The sequence below is a fragment of the Chaetodon trifascialis genome, chromosome 5, assembly GCF_039877785.1.
Source record: "Chaetodon trifascialis isolate fChaTrf1 chromosome 5, fChaTrf1.hap1, whole genome shotgun sequence".
NCBI lineage: Eukaryota > Metazoa > Chordata > Actinopteri > Chaetodontiformes > Chaetodontidae > Chaetodon > Chaetodon trifascialis.
This window is the reverse complement of record NC_092060.1, coordinates 14,124,806-14,142,969: the sequence shown is the minus strand read 5'-3', so window position 1 is coordinate 14,142,969 and position 18,164 is coordinate 14,124,806. Positions and strand designations below refer to the sequence as shown.

Sequence of the window (18,164 nt, the reverse complement as noted above, 5' to 3'; positions counted from 1 at the left end):
AACATCCTTTACTGTCCCGGGAGGGGGAGGGGAGGAGGAGGGTACGGGCCAGGGGACCAGCCACATGGGCAATTGGAGGTAACGAGGACACGGGTAAAGAGGGTGGATCAAAAGGAACAAGCTGCTTCTTATTGCTGGTGATGCGTTATATCAACACAAACCTGTGGATGAGTCAGTCCTTTTGCAGCTGGAGGACAGCGAGGAAATGGCAGATATAAACCCGGAGAAGCTCTCCAAATACCATGCTGTACGTGGCGTTATCTAATCCACTCCACTCTCTGTTGTCTTTCCATAGACGCTGCAAAGACACTATAGTTCTCACTGTGCTGCAGCCCCATCAGGTAGTATAATGGGACACTCACTCTCTTTCATGTTCCTCTCCCTCAGGATTTTTCTCACTCTTCAGCAGTCTTAACACTTCTCCTGTCACTCTGAGTCATGCAGAAACACACATACAGTATCCTGTTCCAACCATGCAGACTAATGCAGTGCAGACGTACATTAGTATTCATGGCCATGACTACACATTAGAGTAATTTCTTTTTCTGGTAACCTCTTTCAGAACAGCTCCATGAAGGCACATAAACACCTAAATGAGACCTTATTGACTAGACTTTGTGTGTGCATTCACCCCTATAGAGGAAACAGAAATATGCTGTTTATTAAGCCATCTAACTGATACTGGATATTTTTAGATGATGAAAATAAATTTAAATCAGATTTTTTTTTCCACGTCATAATCTCAGAGCTACAGTATATATTATCTTATGAGTTATGCAGCAGTTCCGCAGGGATTGGGTATGTCTTGTCTCTAAGCAGCTGACATTATTTAGTGAGCTCAAACAAACAAGGAAAACATTTTAAAACTAAACTTTTAGCGGGCAACTTTCATGTTGGAAGCAGGTTTGCAGTTGTCGCATTGCAGCAGCATTAGCGAGCTCTCCAACACACGTTTCTTAAGCACTGGCAGTCACAGAGGCTTTTCTCTCATTTACGTCTCTTCTTTGAAGCTGATTCAAGAGTTCCTCTCTCTCTCTCTCTCTCTCTCTCTCTCCTCATCCTCAGTCACCTAAATCTGCCTTCATAAGTGCAGCCAAAAAGGCCCGCCTGCGAACCAACCCGCCTAAAGTGCGCTTTTCAGAGCAAGTGTCCATCAGCGACCCAGACTCAGTAAGTTCAACTAGTCATGTGCATGCAAAGACATGCTGTTACCCTGTCCCTCCTTCTCCCAATGCGCCTTTCTTTTATTTGATCAGCAATCACACAAACCTCCAAGCTTCCTCTCTGCGTCCTTGTATTTCAGTCTGAGCTGTGTTATGTGAGCCTTTGGTCCAGTGGTTTGACGTTGACTAAATTGCTTTCCTGACTGATTCAAACACTCTCTGGGGCAACCTGAACCTCTGTTCGCAGGCACTCAAACATTTAGTTTGAAATCAGCTGCAATATCCTGGTTGCATATGGCTGTGCTATCCCGCTCCCAAGTTTCTTACCTGATCCATCAACATCTGCAAGCTACAAGTAACACTTAAGTGGCTTGGGTTACGCTATTACACATTGTGCAATTAAGACCTGCTGTGTGGCATATGTGTGAGGTAAGAGGCTGCATGCAAATTAATTACCAAGGTCAGAAAAAGGAGATTTTTGTATTTTTTGCTAAAGGGAGGGTTGTCTAACTTTTATGTTTCTTTTTTATCTCAAATTGTAGATTTGTGAGATGGAATTATATATTTTTTTAAAAAGTCAAAGATTTAATATATATATTCACTCATTTGGTGGCTATAATAACAGTTTCTTGAGCAGTTTCATTATTTTCAACAAAGTGTTATGTTTCAGAAAATGGAGAGAGAGCATTTTGTAGCGTTTTAATGGTGAAATTAAATATACCTCCCCACCACAAAAACTCTTATGCGCCCTAATGCCTGGCAGTCAATCAAGGATCTATGAGGGGAAAAAGAGGTTATACTGTGAATAAAGTGGGAGCACGAACATGACGAGCAACAGACAATCAATAAAGAATCAGAAGTTGGAGGAAAGGCTATTACATCATTCTATTTTCTATTCACCTGAACTTAATAGAAGAAGGCAAAGAACAGGATTGCTCATCACATGGACCACCAGGTCTCTGATAACTCTGGGTGAAACCCACCTAGAGTGTTAGGCAGACTGCTCGCTTTGTGTTACAGCTGATTTTACTCTCCATTCTGGCCTGGTAGTACCAATCATCAACAACATGTGAACCCATAGATTCACCTTATTAGACCTAAATTAAGACTTTAGTTGTAGTGGGAGATATTCCCACAAACCAGCAAAGGCCAACAGTTTCATTAATGTTCCACTAATCCTCCTCCTCTTCTCTCTCTTAGAATTGTGACTTCAATTGATTAGAGCTCAAGTACAGAACACAAGGCGCTGTCGATGCAGAGATAGGAGGGGGATGCTATGATTGGTAATGATCACATGTTTCAGCCACCATCCCCCAACCAAAGGCAAGACATTTCTAAATCTCTGCCTTCAGGAGCCACAAGATGCTATTGATCATCAGAAGGCTTATCATTGTTGGCCACCTCACCCGGTGTTTACTGAGAGAAGGAGTGGGGGCATGGTGTGGAGCTGTGATTTGAGCATGTGACAAATCTGCACCATCTCAGGACAAAGGTGGTGGCTTACAAAATGTTTGTGGCATCTCTTCACTGCTTCACCCTTGCTTTAATGCTGCAGTATGGAGAAAGATCTGTTCACTCATAACTCTGACTTTAGTCGCTTCCAATCTGCACAGAAGAACAGCTTGTTGAGCCTACTGAATACTTAAGTTCTCCCAAAAACAGACTGCTGGGCATCTGCTATGGACACAGCTCTCCGTTTCAACTAAATGCATTTTCTGAGATATATAGTTGCAATAAATCCACATCTCTTTACTGTCATGAGTAATGTCTGTTTACTGTTCTTACTGTTCTTATACAAATCCCATCATCTGATAAAAAAAAAAAAAGGAAGAAACAGGAAACTGATAAGAATTGATTTTGTTTGGGTCCAAAAATTATGGAAGATTTCATTTGGACCACAAGGCTGTTTCCCTCTGCATCTTTGCCACATGTCAAAATAAAAGCCCTCAGTTCATCTTATTACATTAGACATCTTCCTTCCCTCTGATCACAACTCTGGTTCTTTGAAACTACATAATGAGAACTGAGTCATTTTCTTGAAAAGCCCAGAGTACTATACAAAAAAAAAGGTGTGTGTGTGTGTGTGTGGGGGGGGGGGGGGGGGGGGGGGGTGCCTGTCACATCACATCCAAGCAAGAATCAACTGAACTACTGCATATCATAACTTTTCTCCTAACAAGTGCTCTGAGTAAAAGCAGTAACCTTGAACCAGGCCTCTCCTCTTATGCCTCCACTCACAAAACTCAGTGGTGAATATTTTCAATCCCACCATCCAATTTTCTTTGCATGGCATACATACTGAATTGAATAAGCTCCTCTTTGATCCTGATACAATGCAGAGACAAAAAGAAAAAACAGTGTCAGTATACAGGAGATAGAAAAGGCATACAGGACTGTAGAATAGAAAATTAACTATGTACATTATGTACAGATTATAAAAATACTAAATGCCATAAAAATACTAATGCCAATATTCTTACAGGACATCAACACAGTGCTACATTACATGATGCTGGCGTTAAACAATGTGACAGCTGTAAGAATGGATGCATGAAGACTGGGTGCAGCAATCTGCTACTGAAGGAGCTAGTTAAGCACCCTACTGTCTCATGCAGGGGGTGGGATGGGTTGTCAATGATTGATGTCAGCTTGGCTAACATCCTCCTCTCTCCCACCTCCTCGATGGTGTCCAGAGGGCAGTCCAGGACAGAGCCAGATCTCCTGCCAAGTTTGTTAAGTCTTTTTCTGCCCGAAGGCTAATGGCTAACAGCTCAGTGTCTCTCGTGCAGCTCTGCTCTTTTACACTGATGTGTCCTGAGCGCTGCAGGTGTCAGTAACAAAGCACGGGCCTACCATTACAGCTGACTGTGTTTGTACTGTAAAAATAATTCCTGATTACCTCTTTGGCACATTCTCTCACGTACCATCTTTTTCTCACTAAACCAACGCTGTTTTCTCTCTTTCTTTCAGACAATGCTCAAGGACGACTCGTTGCTTCTCATACCAAATGTGCTGAAGGTGTTCTTGGAGAATGGGCAGATTAAGTCCTTTACATTCGACAGCCGTACCACTGTAAGGGTATGTATTCACTACAGCTATGCACGCGGGAAAATAACTGAATTTCAGCATAATTGTGGTTTTTACGTAAAGCAGCTATAATCAATTTTCATATTAACACTGGATCAAATGACTATGTGTAATGGTCGCTCATAGTAATGAACCCACAGATAGTTATCACCCAGCTCTGCAGTTCCCCTACTTCTATAGAGCATTTTGGTGGCTCTCACAAGTGTCTTTTCCAGCTTTTTCAACCTTTCTTTTCAGGAAAAAATATCTAAAGACTAAGTGTACAGTATCAGCTGGCAGACAGAGAAAATTAGCGACTATCTTATGAATACAGTGGAGCATTTAGCGGCTAAACAGCCAAACATGGTTCCCAGGAGCTGCTAAGGACCAAAACAGAGCTAACAGGAGAGTGAATTTTTGTCAGGTGACCAGAAACATGACTTCAAATGAATGATAATGTTGCTCCTTGTCTGCTGTGTGTAACCAAGCACATGTTCACTAACACACAACTTAATAAAGCGATAATATGTTACAATGGTGTTTACAGCCTGATGCGCTGGCCCCAACTGGCCAAAAAAATCAATTACTATAGGTTTAACATTAAGACCAATATCATAAACACATGAGAAAGGGGTCAGACTATTGTCTATTGGCTTGAATTACTATGGATTTTTAACGTAGTATAGTATAATGATTGTTTTGGAGCTACACGTGGAGCAATTATCAATACAACCTACATCTTCCCACACAAAATCATCATTTACCACACGACACATGAACTCAAACCATAATTCGCTCAAGCCTTACTTTCAAGTTTGTATCTTATGAGTAATTTCTTTGAGAAAATAAATAGAAAAAAACAGCCTTAATGTTCTTTCTTCAACATTTCAGTTTTTAGAGTTTAAAATCTCAGTAATGTGATTAAGGCCATAAAGCAACAAATGAATTCAGTCAGACAGAGGTCATTTCTGTCTCTATGTCAGCCTCTAAGATGAGTCTGACATCTCCGAGCAGACTCATTAAATGGACTCTATTAGATTTCACAAATCTCATGGAGAGAGACTGAGGGAGAAAAGGAGGGACACAGCAGCACTTTAAAGGAGAAATGGAGGAAGCTCGCCACTGTCAGCCTAATTAAATGGAATTTCAGCATAATAAAAAGGCCTGAATCAATAAAACAATACCACAGATTAAATCAATGACACTATAGGATGCCCGGTTGTATGCCCATTAGACTGTGTGTCAACTAAAGAAGCTTTCTTGCAGTATTTTAGGCTACAATCTATATTATTCTGTGGGTACTTCAGTTGACTGTTTGGCTTTCCCAGGCGTCATTTAATGCAAATCGCACAGGTCAATACTGTTAAAACAGCTTATCCCTGTTTTTCAGACGCAGCTGCTGCTTAGGTTACATCGACAAATGTCAATGAAATTATTTATGGATGGCAGATCATTAGTGTATATACTTAACAGCTCTTAATGAGCCTCCAATTCAGATTTGGGAAAACAGCAGTAACATATCACAACAAGAGAATACCTTTTAATGTCCATGCCTATAATATATTAAGGGCAAAGAAATGCTGAAACCTTATCCTCAGGCAGAGCCCACAGTAAAATCTGTGAATTTCCCCTCAGACAGTGTTCTCTGTACCTTTTAGAAACAGGATAAGGAAAGCTCTACATCATTCATAGATACTGATCTGCACAAGAGCAGAAGCTTGCCCTGCATACCCTGACATTTTATTTTCTTAAATAGGATGCGCTCACTGTGCAGAATAAAGAATATCTATGGAAGCTCTCATTGCACAAATGACAAATATGATATCAAAGTAAAGAGCCTTAACAGACCTCAAGGATATCAATTTGGGAAACTACCCTATACAAACACAGTGTGAATTCAGGTTGAAAATTGCCTCTGTAGATCAGATATATATTTTTGTTGCAACAGAATGTTCTTACTGTGGAAATATATTTCAATCTCTCATCTGTTTCCATTGCTCTTCTTCCAGGATGTGATCTCGTCCCTGCAGGACCGCCTCTCACTGCGCTACATTGAGCATTTTGCATTGGTGCTGGAGGCAGGTGGTCTGGACCAGAATCAGAAGTTGCATCTGCTGCAGGACAACCAGCCTCTAACTCATGTAAGACACCCAAAATGGCTAAATGAGTACAAGATGTGTGTAAAAAAAAAAAATGTTTCAGTTGATATGGTATGTTTGAAGGACTAGCAGTTTTCAAGCAATACCAGCAACCCCAAGCTAATGTCAACATAGCATAAGACAGAGTGCTGAAATGAGAATGGAAAAGAAGTGACTTCAATTTAGACTCACAGTTTCAGTGTTTGTTGCCTTTGGTTTGGCTTGCGTTTGGTTTGACAAATGTTCCAGGAGTGGGGATTCTGTGTGGTGTTACTGGTCAGATAAACTGGCAGTCATATTGTCAGTTAAACTGGAAGGCAAGCCGAGAGCTCTGATACTATGGGCATCCAATCAAAACCACTCCCTGAAGTTCAAATTAAAATAATTTCCACAAGAACTCAGATGATTCTCGCCACTAAAACTTTGATTTTTGGATGCAAATCACAGGGTTTCATTAGTTTCGGCACGGTCTTATTGTATTGTATTCATACTTCGGACTGTAGGTTGTTGGCTTGTGGTCACTTGGACAAAACTAAATACATACACACATATCATAGCACTGTGAACACACATGGTGCTGCATCCAGAATGCACTAACAGACTACTCCGTTCACCAAAGGAAAGACGGAAGAAATGTGTGAATAATGCCAAAGATGTAGTTGGTTATAGCTGATACTGTCGTGTTCCCTCAGGTGGTGCATAGAACATATTTCCAAGGGATGAAGTGTCTGTTCCGCATCTGCTTCTTCCCCAAGGACCCTGCAGACCTGCTGAGAAGGGACCCTGCCGCATTTGAGTACCTCTATATACAGGTGAAGTGCTGGATTCAAGCTGGATTTAAAAGGATGTCATTCAATCTCATGACACCGTTGGAGAGCTGTCTCCTCAAAGAGCCAGGGGTGCTTAGAGGAGGAGCCAACAATTAGATTAGTTCCTATAGGCAGCTAGTTTCATTTACTGTTTTGAATAGATTAAGTTTACCATCTGTGACTGATTTTTGAGTTTGGAAAGAAGCATATGCCAGAGTCAGGCTTCAGACACAATGACCTTATTGCAAGCTCTCCAAAAATGCTTTTACGTTAACTGCAGATATCTAATCTGGAAGCTGTCTAGCTGTGCACAAAACATTTCATCGTGTCCTAACAGAGTCGCAATGACGTCATCAAGGAGCGGTTCGGCATGGACTGGAAATCTGACGTCACGTTACGATTGGCTGCTCTCCATATCTACATCACTGTGTCCTCGGCACGGCCCAATCAGAAGATCTCTCTCAAGCATGTCGAGTGAGTCTAGAAACTAAATTAGCTTTCAAATGAACTTGTGAAAAATTACAGACAAAATTGATGTATTGCATCTTTTACCTCATTGACAATTCTGTGTAGCATACCAGTGAGTCCCACAGGGAAGTTTGTTCATTCAGTAATGTCTAAATGATTAATAATTAATCCCAACTGTATTAAAAACTCAAATTACTCAAGGATCATTTTCCCTAGGTTGTTATGAGACAAAGAAATCCATTGCTTTGTGAAATTACATCTCTCCCTCAATTTGCTCATTTATTCTTCAAAACCTCAACCTAGCAAGTAATTAGCTTCTGCCATCACAACCACAGAAGCAGAACAGCCCTACTGCGCTTGTAATAGACTTTGGGTGGCCATGTCAAGACAGGAGTCAGGGATGCAAGCTAGGCTCACCTTGTCTTCCCGTGGGATGAAAAAACTCCTTTCCCTAGACTCTGATTAACCACTCCACTGTTGTTTTTCTCTTATGTGTTTTCTTCTGCCATCTTTCCCTTTGTTCTTGATCACAGAAAAGAGTGGGGACTAGAGCCTTTCCTTCCCCTCACTCTGCTCCCAACAGTTAAGGAGAAGAATGTGTGTAAAAGCCTGTCTCAGTTGCTGAAGACCTACCAGCATCCGCCACCATCGGGCAACAAGGTTTTCCCCATGTCAAACATTTTGATGCTAATTTTCACTTGTAACCATTGCCATTAATGAAATATCTAGAATATTCTTTGTGGTTGATTTTACTGCCTTTGGTTGTACTGCTATTAAACACATTCATAAGCACTGCAAATACAAGCAGACCTCTTGCCAAAGTGCCATACTCTTATTACTATTTACATTTAAATCTCATTAGATTTATCATCTTCTTTAGAGGGGATTTTAATTAACTGTATTCTATGGTTGTGTCTGCTTGATAACTAGTCCTTTATCTTAGGACAAGCCCTTCATTGCTATAGATGTAACTGTTGCATAAGACTTTAGGCTCAACATCTGTGGTTCAACAGTGCCCCCATGAGGATGAAGTGCTAGAGGAGAACTCCTCTTTCGGAGATGAGCGTATCTTGTTTATCATTCTGTTGACAGGTCCCTCCTCTGCAAGGAAAGCTGCAGTACATGCGTGTGCTGAACGACCTCCCACCTTTTGGTGGAATACTGTTCCACACTGTTGGACTGGTAATACATTTTTCAATCTTTGCGTGCAGACATAAATGTGTATCTCCTTTAGTTCATTGCCCCATTCATTTTCCTTATGTGTCTTTTCTGTGCATATGGTCACACTGGGAGCTTGCTTTTTCGATGCACTGATTTAACATTTTAAAGAAATTGTCGAAACAGCGGTAATGGAAAGGAATAATGTGACATTCCAATATCATAAACCCTCCTGTGTTCTTCTACAGGATGAGAAACAATCAGCTACAACACTACTGGTGGGTCCTCGGCATGGCATTAGTCATGTGATTGACCTGAAAAACAACCTTACAACAGTTCTGGCTGAGTTCAGTAGGGTTGCAAAGATCCAGCTCTACAGAGAGAGCCAAGGAGTGGCTCGTGTGGAGATGACAATCCATGAGGCCAAGGTATTACAACACAATCTCGAAAGGTGGACATTACAATTAGATTAGATAATAACATGGCGCAAATTAGCAGTAGAGAAAGTATTCTGCATGCCATCTCTTTAGAGAGGCAGTTCCCATTTTAAGTTTGTGTTTAATTAAATTATTGAGTACAAAACCATTCAACAGTTTCATAAATTTTATTTCATCAGGTCATTACAAAACGAGCAGGCAATGCTTATTGCCTGTGCCCTAAATAGTCTCCTAATTCCCCTCCCTACCACCCTCTGCAGCCCCTGGTCCTCCTCATGGAATGGCCTGATGCCAGTAACTTTGCATGCCTCATCTCTGGCTACTACAAGCTGTTTGTAGACCCTAAACGGACCATCTATTTCCGGACCGCTGGTCAGTCTCAGCTGACCAAAGCAGGTATGTTAGAAGTCTTCTTGACTTGTAGGGGTTAATTTTGAACAAATGCTCTGCAATATACATCAAGTGTAAAAAAATTACACAAAGCAGCTCTCTTTACTTAAAAGCTTAAATTGAAAGATTCATATCACATATCTAGTGTTGTGTAAGTGAAAGAATCTTTCTTTCAGCATCATAATAAACACACTGCATGTCAGGCAATATTTTGCAATATTCATTGTATGTTCAGTCTACATGGACATTAAGCCGCTTCTTCATTGGCTGAAATCATTATCTGTAGTAACCAGGTTATCCTGGAACTACCATCCCATGGTGCCCTCTGCTGTCTCTCCTCTCATCTCAATCTCGACTCATTGAAGAAATACTCCATGTTTCTTAAAATAACATGGTGGAGTTTTACAGCGAATTTGACTATTTGCTGTAACCATAAACATTTACTGTTCAAACATGAACAGATCCTCTGCCATCTGCTGACTCAACCTGTAGGCCACATAAAATAAGGATCATCATACCATCACATTCCACCAGAATCTAACCCTCCAACCTCAAACAAACTTCAACTTTCAGCATCCATCTCTGAAATAATAAATAATCCCCATGTGACCACCAGCTGTCACCTCTGCTTTCCATCAGGATCATCTCTATCCCCACTAGATCTTAACACCTCAAACTCTCCAATGCTCTGACAATTCTTATCCTCAGATTACAGAAGCTCCCACCATGCCCACCCACGTTCTGGGGCAACCGGCTTGCCAAGTGGAGGGCGGCGAGGGGACGAGAGGGAAAGCTCACACAGGGAGTCAGGGTCTGCAAGGGCCCTAGTTCCAGCAGAGCCTCAGCATCTAGGCCTCTGTCATGTTCACCTTCGAGAACAACAACAATTTCAAGAGCTCCAAGCACGTACTGAAGCTGAGCTCGACATCAATGAGAACTTTATTTCCCAGGAGCTACCTGGGCGCCCCCGCACCAAGTCAGACCCCACCCAGCAAAGTACAGAGGAAATAGCTGGGGTTTTAGAGAGCCCAGCAGTGGAGAATGCAGGATTCAGAATCAGAGCCCAAACAATGGGTCAATCCCAGAAAACCTCACGATACTTCTGTGACTCCTGCAAAGCAAGGCACAGAGCAGAGGGTCTTACAACAGCAGCAAACAGTAGTGGGAGCTCTGGAAAACACTGCTCCAGTGCTTGTGCCTCCCGAGATGGAGGCGCTGTTGACCTAATGGCCCTACCACCCCCAGGGAATGAAGAAGAAGACGAGGCAGAGGGTGGAGGAGAGAAGCTGCAACCACCACCACCTGCTATTGCTGCCCCGCCACCTGGCTTCAGGGACAACAGTTCAGATGAGGATGACACAAAGAGAGGGAGGAAGGCACGAACCGGTGCCAGCCCAGGGGTTGCCTCTGGGAAGCTGGCCCAAGCCAAGGAAGACGTGCCTGTCACACTGATTGATAATGTTACAACAAGAACAGTCCGAGATCATGCCCAGGAGCTTGATGATGCTCTGGTGTCAACCTTACAGGCACTAGAGGCTTTGGCAGCCTCTGAAGACTATCCCCATCACGCTCAACAGCCAACACAGACTGCAGGTCAACAGCCTCAGTCACGCCCACATCTCACACAAAGAATTAACAATAGTGCTGATTCAATTAAATGCTACTTTTGTATCAATCAATATTACACAGTATATATGCAGTATATGGTCTTTTAAAATTACTAAAATTCTAACTAAACTCTCCTTGTGAAATTGCAAGAATTGCAAACTCTTAATTTTATCATAGCAATGCATGTCCAATCAAAACTAAGATACAAACTTAAGATAGAGGGTTCAGAACTACAAGATGCCTACAGGATGCTGAACAAATTGACTGATAACCCTAACTAAAATAATATTAAAGTCAAGCTGAAAATATTATGGACCATGGTTTTACATGCGTAAATGAATAAGCAACAACAGCTGATTATTACACAATGTTGTGTGCCAAAACAAGCTTGTTATTAAATAGACACCTTTTTGTAAATGAAAAATAAATCGGCCAACAATATTTCAGATTTCATGAACACAGGGTTGGAAATTTAATTTTTGCACATTTCTCAAGCACACATATGCATTTGCATGCAAATGCTGCAGATTTTTAGGATGGGTAAGATAAACCCACTGCTACATAATTTGTAGGCTGGAAAGGGGTTCTAAATCTGACTATGAAGGACTGAATTTGGGAACAAATGATAATTATTCCAAAATTACATTTGCTCTTTTGAGATTAATATGAAACCACTTAACTGCAAATGCCTGCTTTCATAGCTACAGTAAAACACAAATATGAAATTTTGTATATGTTTTATTATTCATATTTTTTGTTTCCTAATTATCATAACAGTGTGATGTGTTCTACTCCTCAGGGCTGATTGTCTTAGCTGCCATTACACCTGAGTCATCATTGGACTCGGGCCATGAGACCAACTCCTCTGAATTAACAGATGTCTCTGAGATGGTGTCAGCTATGAAGCAAAACCAGAACCAGGCCTACCTGCTGGCTCACCATATCAACAAGGAACGTATCCTCTGCCGCCGAGACTTTCCCCTGGCTATCCCTGGCTGCACTGCAAAGACTATAGGGACTGGGGCCTTCTCTGTGGGTCAGATTCGTGCCGGCTGTCCACCCAAGCAAGTAATCCTCAGCAAGACTGTTCCCTTTAAAGTAAGTCCCAGTCAAGACTCTGCAGTGCTCAGTGTTGTGACAGAGCAGGGGGGAAATCAAGACACTACTCAGACTGAACAAAAAGCGGAAATGAAAGCAAACTCTGAGTCCACCAAAGCAAACACCCCTGATCCCCCTTCTAAGTCACCTGAAGAACTTAAAGTGTCTGATGCTGCATTGACAGCTCAAGTCAGTAAAGATCAGAAGTTATCAAATTCTTCTGGGGAGACATTGAGCCAAAATCTCACTGATGGTATAAAGGGGAAGACAATAGCACCTCTTAATACAGATCCTAGCAACAAAGCCTTACCTATCCTCCTGCCTGTGGAAAGAACTGCCTCTGCCAAGATTTCTCCCACTAATATGTGCCAAGATGCCAAGACTGCCTCTAGTGAGACCATGAAGCCTTCAAGCTCTACAGAACTTCTGCCAGTTGACGACCTTTTCTGTACATGTCCAGTGCAACAGGAGCCTGGGCCTCAACTAAGACTAAAAGACCCACAAGTTCAGAAAGTAGTGGTGTTTCAATCCTCTTCTCCGACAGATGATGAGCGTCTTCGGGCCAAGGGCCTCCAACTGGCCAACAGCAAAGACAATGCAGTCAGAGTAGGAGCAGATCCTAATTTGGCAAAACCAAGCCCTCAAATACAAACCAAGTACTCCCCTCGTTTGCCTGTAAAAGCTGAGAGAAAAGAAGCTGAAAGCAAGGCTGAGAGTGCCCAGGGAAAATCCCACCTTGAGCCACAGAAATGCTCCATAAAATCCTTACCTATTTTAGATGATCCAACACCTAGCCACTCTGTAGATAAGGTCTCCACCCTTCCAGCCAGAGATTCAACAAAGCAAGGCGGTGGTAAGGGGAAGTCCCAGCGAAGCGCCCCTTTCTTGAGCTTTAGAAATCTTCTTTCAGCTACGTTTCCAGCAAGAATGCGAAGAGAGACAGATGAGCGAAGGGCTCAGTTGCAGAAAGTCCGCCAGTATGAGCTTGAGTTCTTAGAGGAGCTGCTGAAACCCAAGTCGTCCCAGGGAGAATTTTTGCCCCAGGGATCCTCACCTGTGCCCTCAGGCACCCCTTGTGCCTGCCAGCTCCGCACCAGCCCCGTCCTAAAGGCACCAGGTATCTCCAGGGAGCAGCGTCGCAGCTGTGACTGCAAGCGAATGTGTAGGGGAATGAGACTACCTGACACACCAGTTGGCTCCACAACAGAGACACAACACAGAGGCAGAGACAGAAGTGTCTCGAAGACGCCTCCAGCAGTCTCCAAAGCACCTCACACCCAAGGTGCTACAAGGAGACCTCAGACCTTAGAGATCAAAACCACACGAATACGATCTACCAGTCTTGAGTCGAGAGAGCCAAGGGGAGAGCATGGCTCCTGCTTGCCCACCTGTACTTCTCAAACAGACTGCATGGGAGCTCCACAATATAAGAAGCTACAGAGGCGTTACAGCATTGGAGAGCTGGATAACAGCACTAGCACACCTGTGTATGCTGAGGTAAAGCCCAAAGCCAAAAGTCTAGAGAAGGAGATGGAGAGAGTGAGGGCCACAGGACTGAGGCTCCCCACCCCAATTGAGCCCATCCACACTCAGTCTCACCAGGCAGAGGGAAAGGGGAAAAAGGGTGTGTTTTTCATTCAGGGAGAAGAGCTACTGCGTGAAAGTAAAGACGGGACTGGCGAGGTGCTCCTGACCCTGCCCAGTGAAGACAGTGACGACAAGGATAAATGCTGCTCATTCTGTTTCTGCTATAGGAAGTGTGAGGCAGCAGATGAAAGTAGTGAGAAGGATGAGCTCTCATATTCCATACCTCTTCAGGTCCTTCCAGGCATGGAGCTGGACTCGCGTACCTTTCCTGTAGTAAGCAAAACACTCCAGGTTCTTAATGCAGAGGACTGCAGTGGGGAGGAAGAGGAGGAGGAAGAAGAGGAGCCACAGACACAGGAGATTGACCTGAGAGCCTGTAGTACACTGGAGGGGAGCCTGGCACGTGTACAGGCTCTACAGGGGAAAAGTTTCAGCTTACCTGACGGTTTCCTAAATGCCCAGTTGGATGCTAATGAGTTGCTAGCTATCCTGCGTCAGTGTGCTAACAGCCCACAAGCTGAGGGTGAGGCTCGTCTCCAGCCTCCACAGATTGCAGAGTACAAACAGGAGTTGGCGGTGCGCTTCAAAGAATTCAGAGCTTCTTGTCGGCGAGTGGCAAGCGTTGAAAAAAGCCCAACACGTATGCTTGCTGTTGTGACGGCCAGCTTTCAAGTGTTGTGTGAACTGACTCAGACCTTCATCAAACTGGTCAGAGGGGTTCGTTCAGAGTCCCAAAGGCTGCAGCTGTTGAGAAAAGTTGAGGAAGTAGCTATCAACTACACTTTGCTTCTGCGTGCGGCAGAAGAATCAATGGGGCACTCAAGCAGCTTGCCAACAAAGACAGTGAGTCCTCAAGTTTCCACCAACACCAATAACATGAGCTCACTCACTCGACCCATCAAAACTCTGCCTGCCCAGTAAGAACAAAGATGGCAGGAATGTAATCAAAACAGTCCAAAATGTGGGTGGCTACTCTATCCAAATTCATTATTTGTTTATTGTTTACATTTTTTTACAAGTCATGCAATGAATTATCTTCAGTAAAAATTGCAATGCAGCTGTTCCATCCCATGTTTACAGGCCCTGAGGTAGCCTCGTGGATCTTGTTTTGAAATATAAAGATACACCAAACTAATGCACAATGGAATAAGAACCCTACAACAGACTGGGTGATACAGGGCTAATCACCTCATATCACTATTCACAATATACATAAGTCATTATAATATAATATTTTATATGTAATGTATATTTGAGTTGTGTCTACTTAGCAAATAATATAAAGTTTTGTGAAGAAAAAAAGTGAAGAATATATTTGAAGTGTATTGAGTTAAGAGAACTATAAAGATTATATTAAATCATCAGAAATAAATGTATGAGCTGGACAAAAATATTTCAGAGATCTCGTCAAGTAGCGACTTCTGTTAATCACGTCGTCCGAAGCATTGGTTGGTTAGATGGTGATGTGTGTGTTTGTTGAATCTTCTAACTGTTGTGATGCAAAATGGAGATCTCTGTTGGCTATGTTGACAATGTCTGGCGTACTGATACAAGAGTGAAATTGAAAGTGACAGTGCTGGAAAACGAAAACCGCTGAAAGACAGGGATGACATTTACTGACAGTTACTGACTGGCAGAGGCCCATTCTCACACTATAACAGCGCAGGTATGAACAGCACCTGCTCAGGGCAGACAATGTAGCAGAGACTCAAGTCATCATCTTATCCACTATACAGTAATGAGTGTCGTTATCTCACTCAGCTGTAGAGAAGGAAAACCCACACTGTACTTAATAACGCACAGAGTGTATTTTACACCATCACTGATCCATGGCTCACTTGCATCTCACTAGTCGTGAATCATAGTTTTAAATATAGCCACCTACTTGCAAGTGAGTACGCTTATCACTAGAATTTTGCACAACCTCTGAAATTAGCTCTGAAGTTGAAATGTATCTTTTAATGTTTGATTAAGTGTTTTTTATTCACTCTGCTGCTGAAAAACTCACTTGAGTCCACACCACCAGTTTTACATAATCCATCCCCTCAAAGCTAAAGCTTACCCGTTTCAAAAGGATCCTTTGTTTTTATTCAGGTTTTCAGATACAGTATAAACAAATTTGCTTTCTATGTGCTGTTATACATTGTGCAATCTAGCAAATATATAAGAAACACACAAAGTAGTTTTCTATGTATTTTAATAAAACTAACACATCTGTTTCCTGTCTGAAATCTTCTTTGTGTCTCATCCTCTTGTTATTCTTGGAAATTAATCACAGAGGCTTTATAGTTGTGCTGGCCTAACATGTATACTGGACATACTGTTAAAAGAAAGTGCTTTGAAACCAGATTAATAGTGACAACTGGGTCACCACAACACTAAAGACAAGAAATGCGACATGCAGTTTCTTGGTTGATCAGTTCTTTGGGATACAACGTGATATTCCACTGAATCTGACACTGAAATACTGTTTCCACCCTGATTCAAGGTACTCAACTGTTAGAATACTTAATGCAATACAGTGGACATGCCGTAGTGTAAAACAAACTTGCAAATGTTCTATACTTGATAAACATAATAAATCAATTAAAAAAGCAATAAATACTTTATCGCCACATTATGTTTTAATACTGCTGTACATTTGAGCCACATACCTCTTTTGGCTAATCTCATTTACATGTTTTATATGTCTTTGTCATATTGACCTTCAATATGAAAAAGGAAAACAGGATATCAGATTTGTTGCACTTATTTCTTTGGTTTCAGAACACTTTAGTGTTCACAAACGCTCCCTTTTAACAGTTTGTCCTTTGCTGTTACTGTGGCATTTTCCATAACCATGTGCAGTGTTTTCTCTTTCACTGTACTGCATGTTTTCCCTTACCTATTCTACTTTCAGGGGCAGATACTTTGACCATTGAAGGTGATAATACTGTTTGTACAGATAATTTTCAAGTTCTAAAGTGGAAAACCAGGCAAAAATGAAAGGCCACGGTGGCAGTATGCTAATGGTTTGCAAATGATATTCAGTATGGAAATGTATTATTCTAAACTGTAAATGTAAATAGTATGATAAAAAATTTGAGAGAATAAGAAACACTTTTAAAACATTACTTGTAACATTAAGATTTATCCAAACTCTTCACTATTTTGTTAAAAGGAAAAGATAAAACATGTCTGTAAGGTAATTATTTCTAGTAGTAATGTAACATAGAGACTAATAGCAAAACATATATTTTAATGAGTATATTACGAGTATAAAGCATGGGACATGTTTATTTTTCTAAACAAAAATATCAGACAATGTTCTCTCATCAGCACTTGAACATTTTAACATTATGATAAACATTTTGTGTGGTTGTCATTGTTCAGTTGCTTTGCTAAACTGTGTGGATTTGTCTGTGTTTCATTCACACGATGAGCCCACCATGGCTTAATCCATTGTTTCTTTATGTGCACCTATTCATTCCTGTCTTTATTTACTGTCAATGATCTTGTCGTCACTGTGGTCTTCTGTCTGTGTACAAAGTTATCTCATGTTTTAAGAGCAATAAAGTATATTGTATAAACTCTTTCAGAGAATTTGGAAATGACATTGCATGCAGTAAACTAGACAGGATGTCCATTAGAGTGACGTCATGATAACTTATCAGGAAATGTCTCTCCTGCTGCTGCCGGCAGGTTCTTACTGCTGCGGTGGCTTCATTTATTTGTCTCTCTGCTGTTGACTCAACAGTGCAAACCTCACTGACTTGACACAACACCAAATGGCTTTGTGCTGTTGACATTTAAGATAAGTTTCCTTATGGTGGGTTTTTCTGTGTTATTTGTATTACAGTAAGCATTTCAAGAGCAGACCAAAGCTGAGCCAACCACCGGCCAGCGGAGCCTCTTAGCCAAAAACAATGCAATAAGGTTATGTTCATTTGCAAAACTTACAAGAAAGACACAGTAAAAACACAACTGTCTGTGGTTGTTAGAGATCTGTGACACGCATAATTTTATACACCATTCAAACCTAAACGTACAGGAATATGCCGCTATCTTAGTTATTTTTTCACAGTTGACACTTTGACACGTCACAGCAGAAAAAGCACATGTGTAAATAATAAAATGAATAATGGCTGAATTCCATTTAGCTTCAGGGTCCTTGTATGCTTGGTTCACAGTCTCATGATCACAGTTTACTAATAGGAATAGGACAGAGTCGTTGTTATTGACTGTGTTTTTCATATAATGACA

General features: G+C 41.7%; 1 protein-coding gene across 3 annotated transcripts in view; it reads left to right on the top strand.

Annotated features, from left to right (window-relative positions):
* frmpd3 (FERM and PDZ domain containing 3) overlaps positions 1 to 17,490 on the top strand; it is a 44,281-nt gene extending 26,791 nt beyond the window's left edge. Inside the window, exons 5-16 of one of the 3 annotated variants that reach the window (XM_070962286.1) lie at positions 296 to 341; positions 1,066 to 1,170; positions 4,134 to 4,241; positions 6,239 to 6,370; positions 7,060 to 7,179; positions 7,514 to 7,650; positions 8,178 to 8,304; positions 8,737 to 8,826; positions 9,051 to 9,230; positions 9,500 to 9,635; positions 10,338 to 11,222; positions 12,037 to 17,490. In XM_070962286.1, coding sequence (XP_070818387.1) covers positions 296 to 341; positions 1,066 to 1,170; positions 4,134 to 4,241; positions 6,239 to 6,370; positions 7,060 to 7,179; positions 7,514 to 7,650; positions 8,178 to 8,304; positions 8,737 to 8,826; positions 9,051 to 9,230; positions 9,500 to 9,635; positions 10,338 to 11,222; positions 12,037 to 14,843 — 4,873 coding nt within the window. In that variant the 3' untranslated portion in view covers positions 14,844 to 17,490. Of the gene's footprint in view, positions 1 to 295; positions 342 to 1,065; positions 1,171 to 4,133; positions 4,242 to 6,238; positions 6,371 to 7,059; positions 7,180 to 7,513; positions 7,651 to 8,177; positions 8,305 to 8,736; positions 8,827 to 9,050; positions 9,231 to 9,466; positions 9,636 to 10,337; positions 11,223 to 12,036 lie in introns of all 3 variants that reach the window. The other 2 variants (XM_070962284.1, XM_070962287.1) reach the window with 2 other exon arrangements.
* The last annotated feature ends 674 nt before the right edge of the window (positions 17,491 to 18,164 follow it).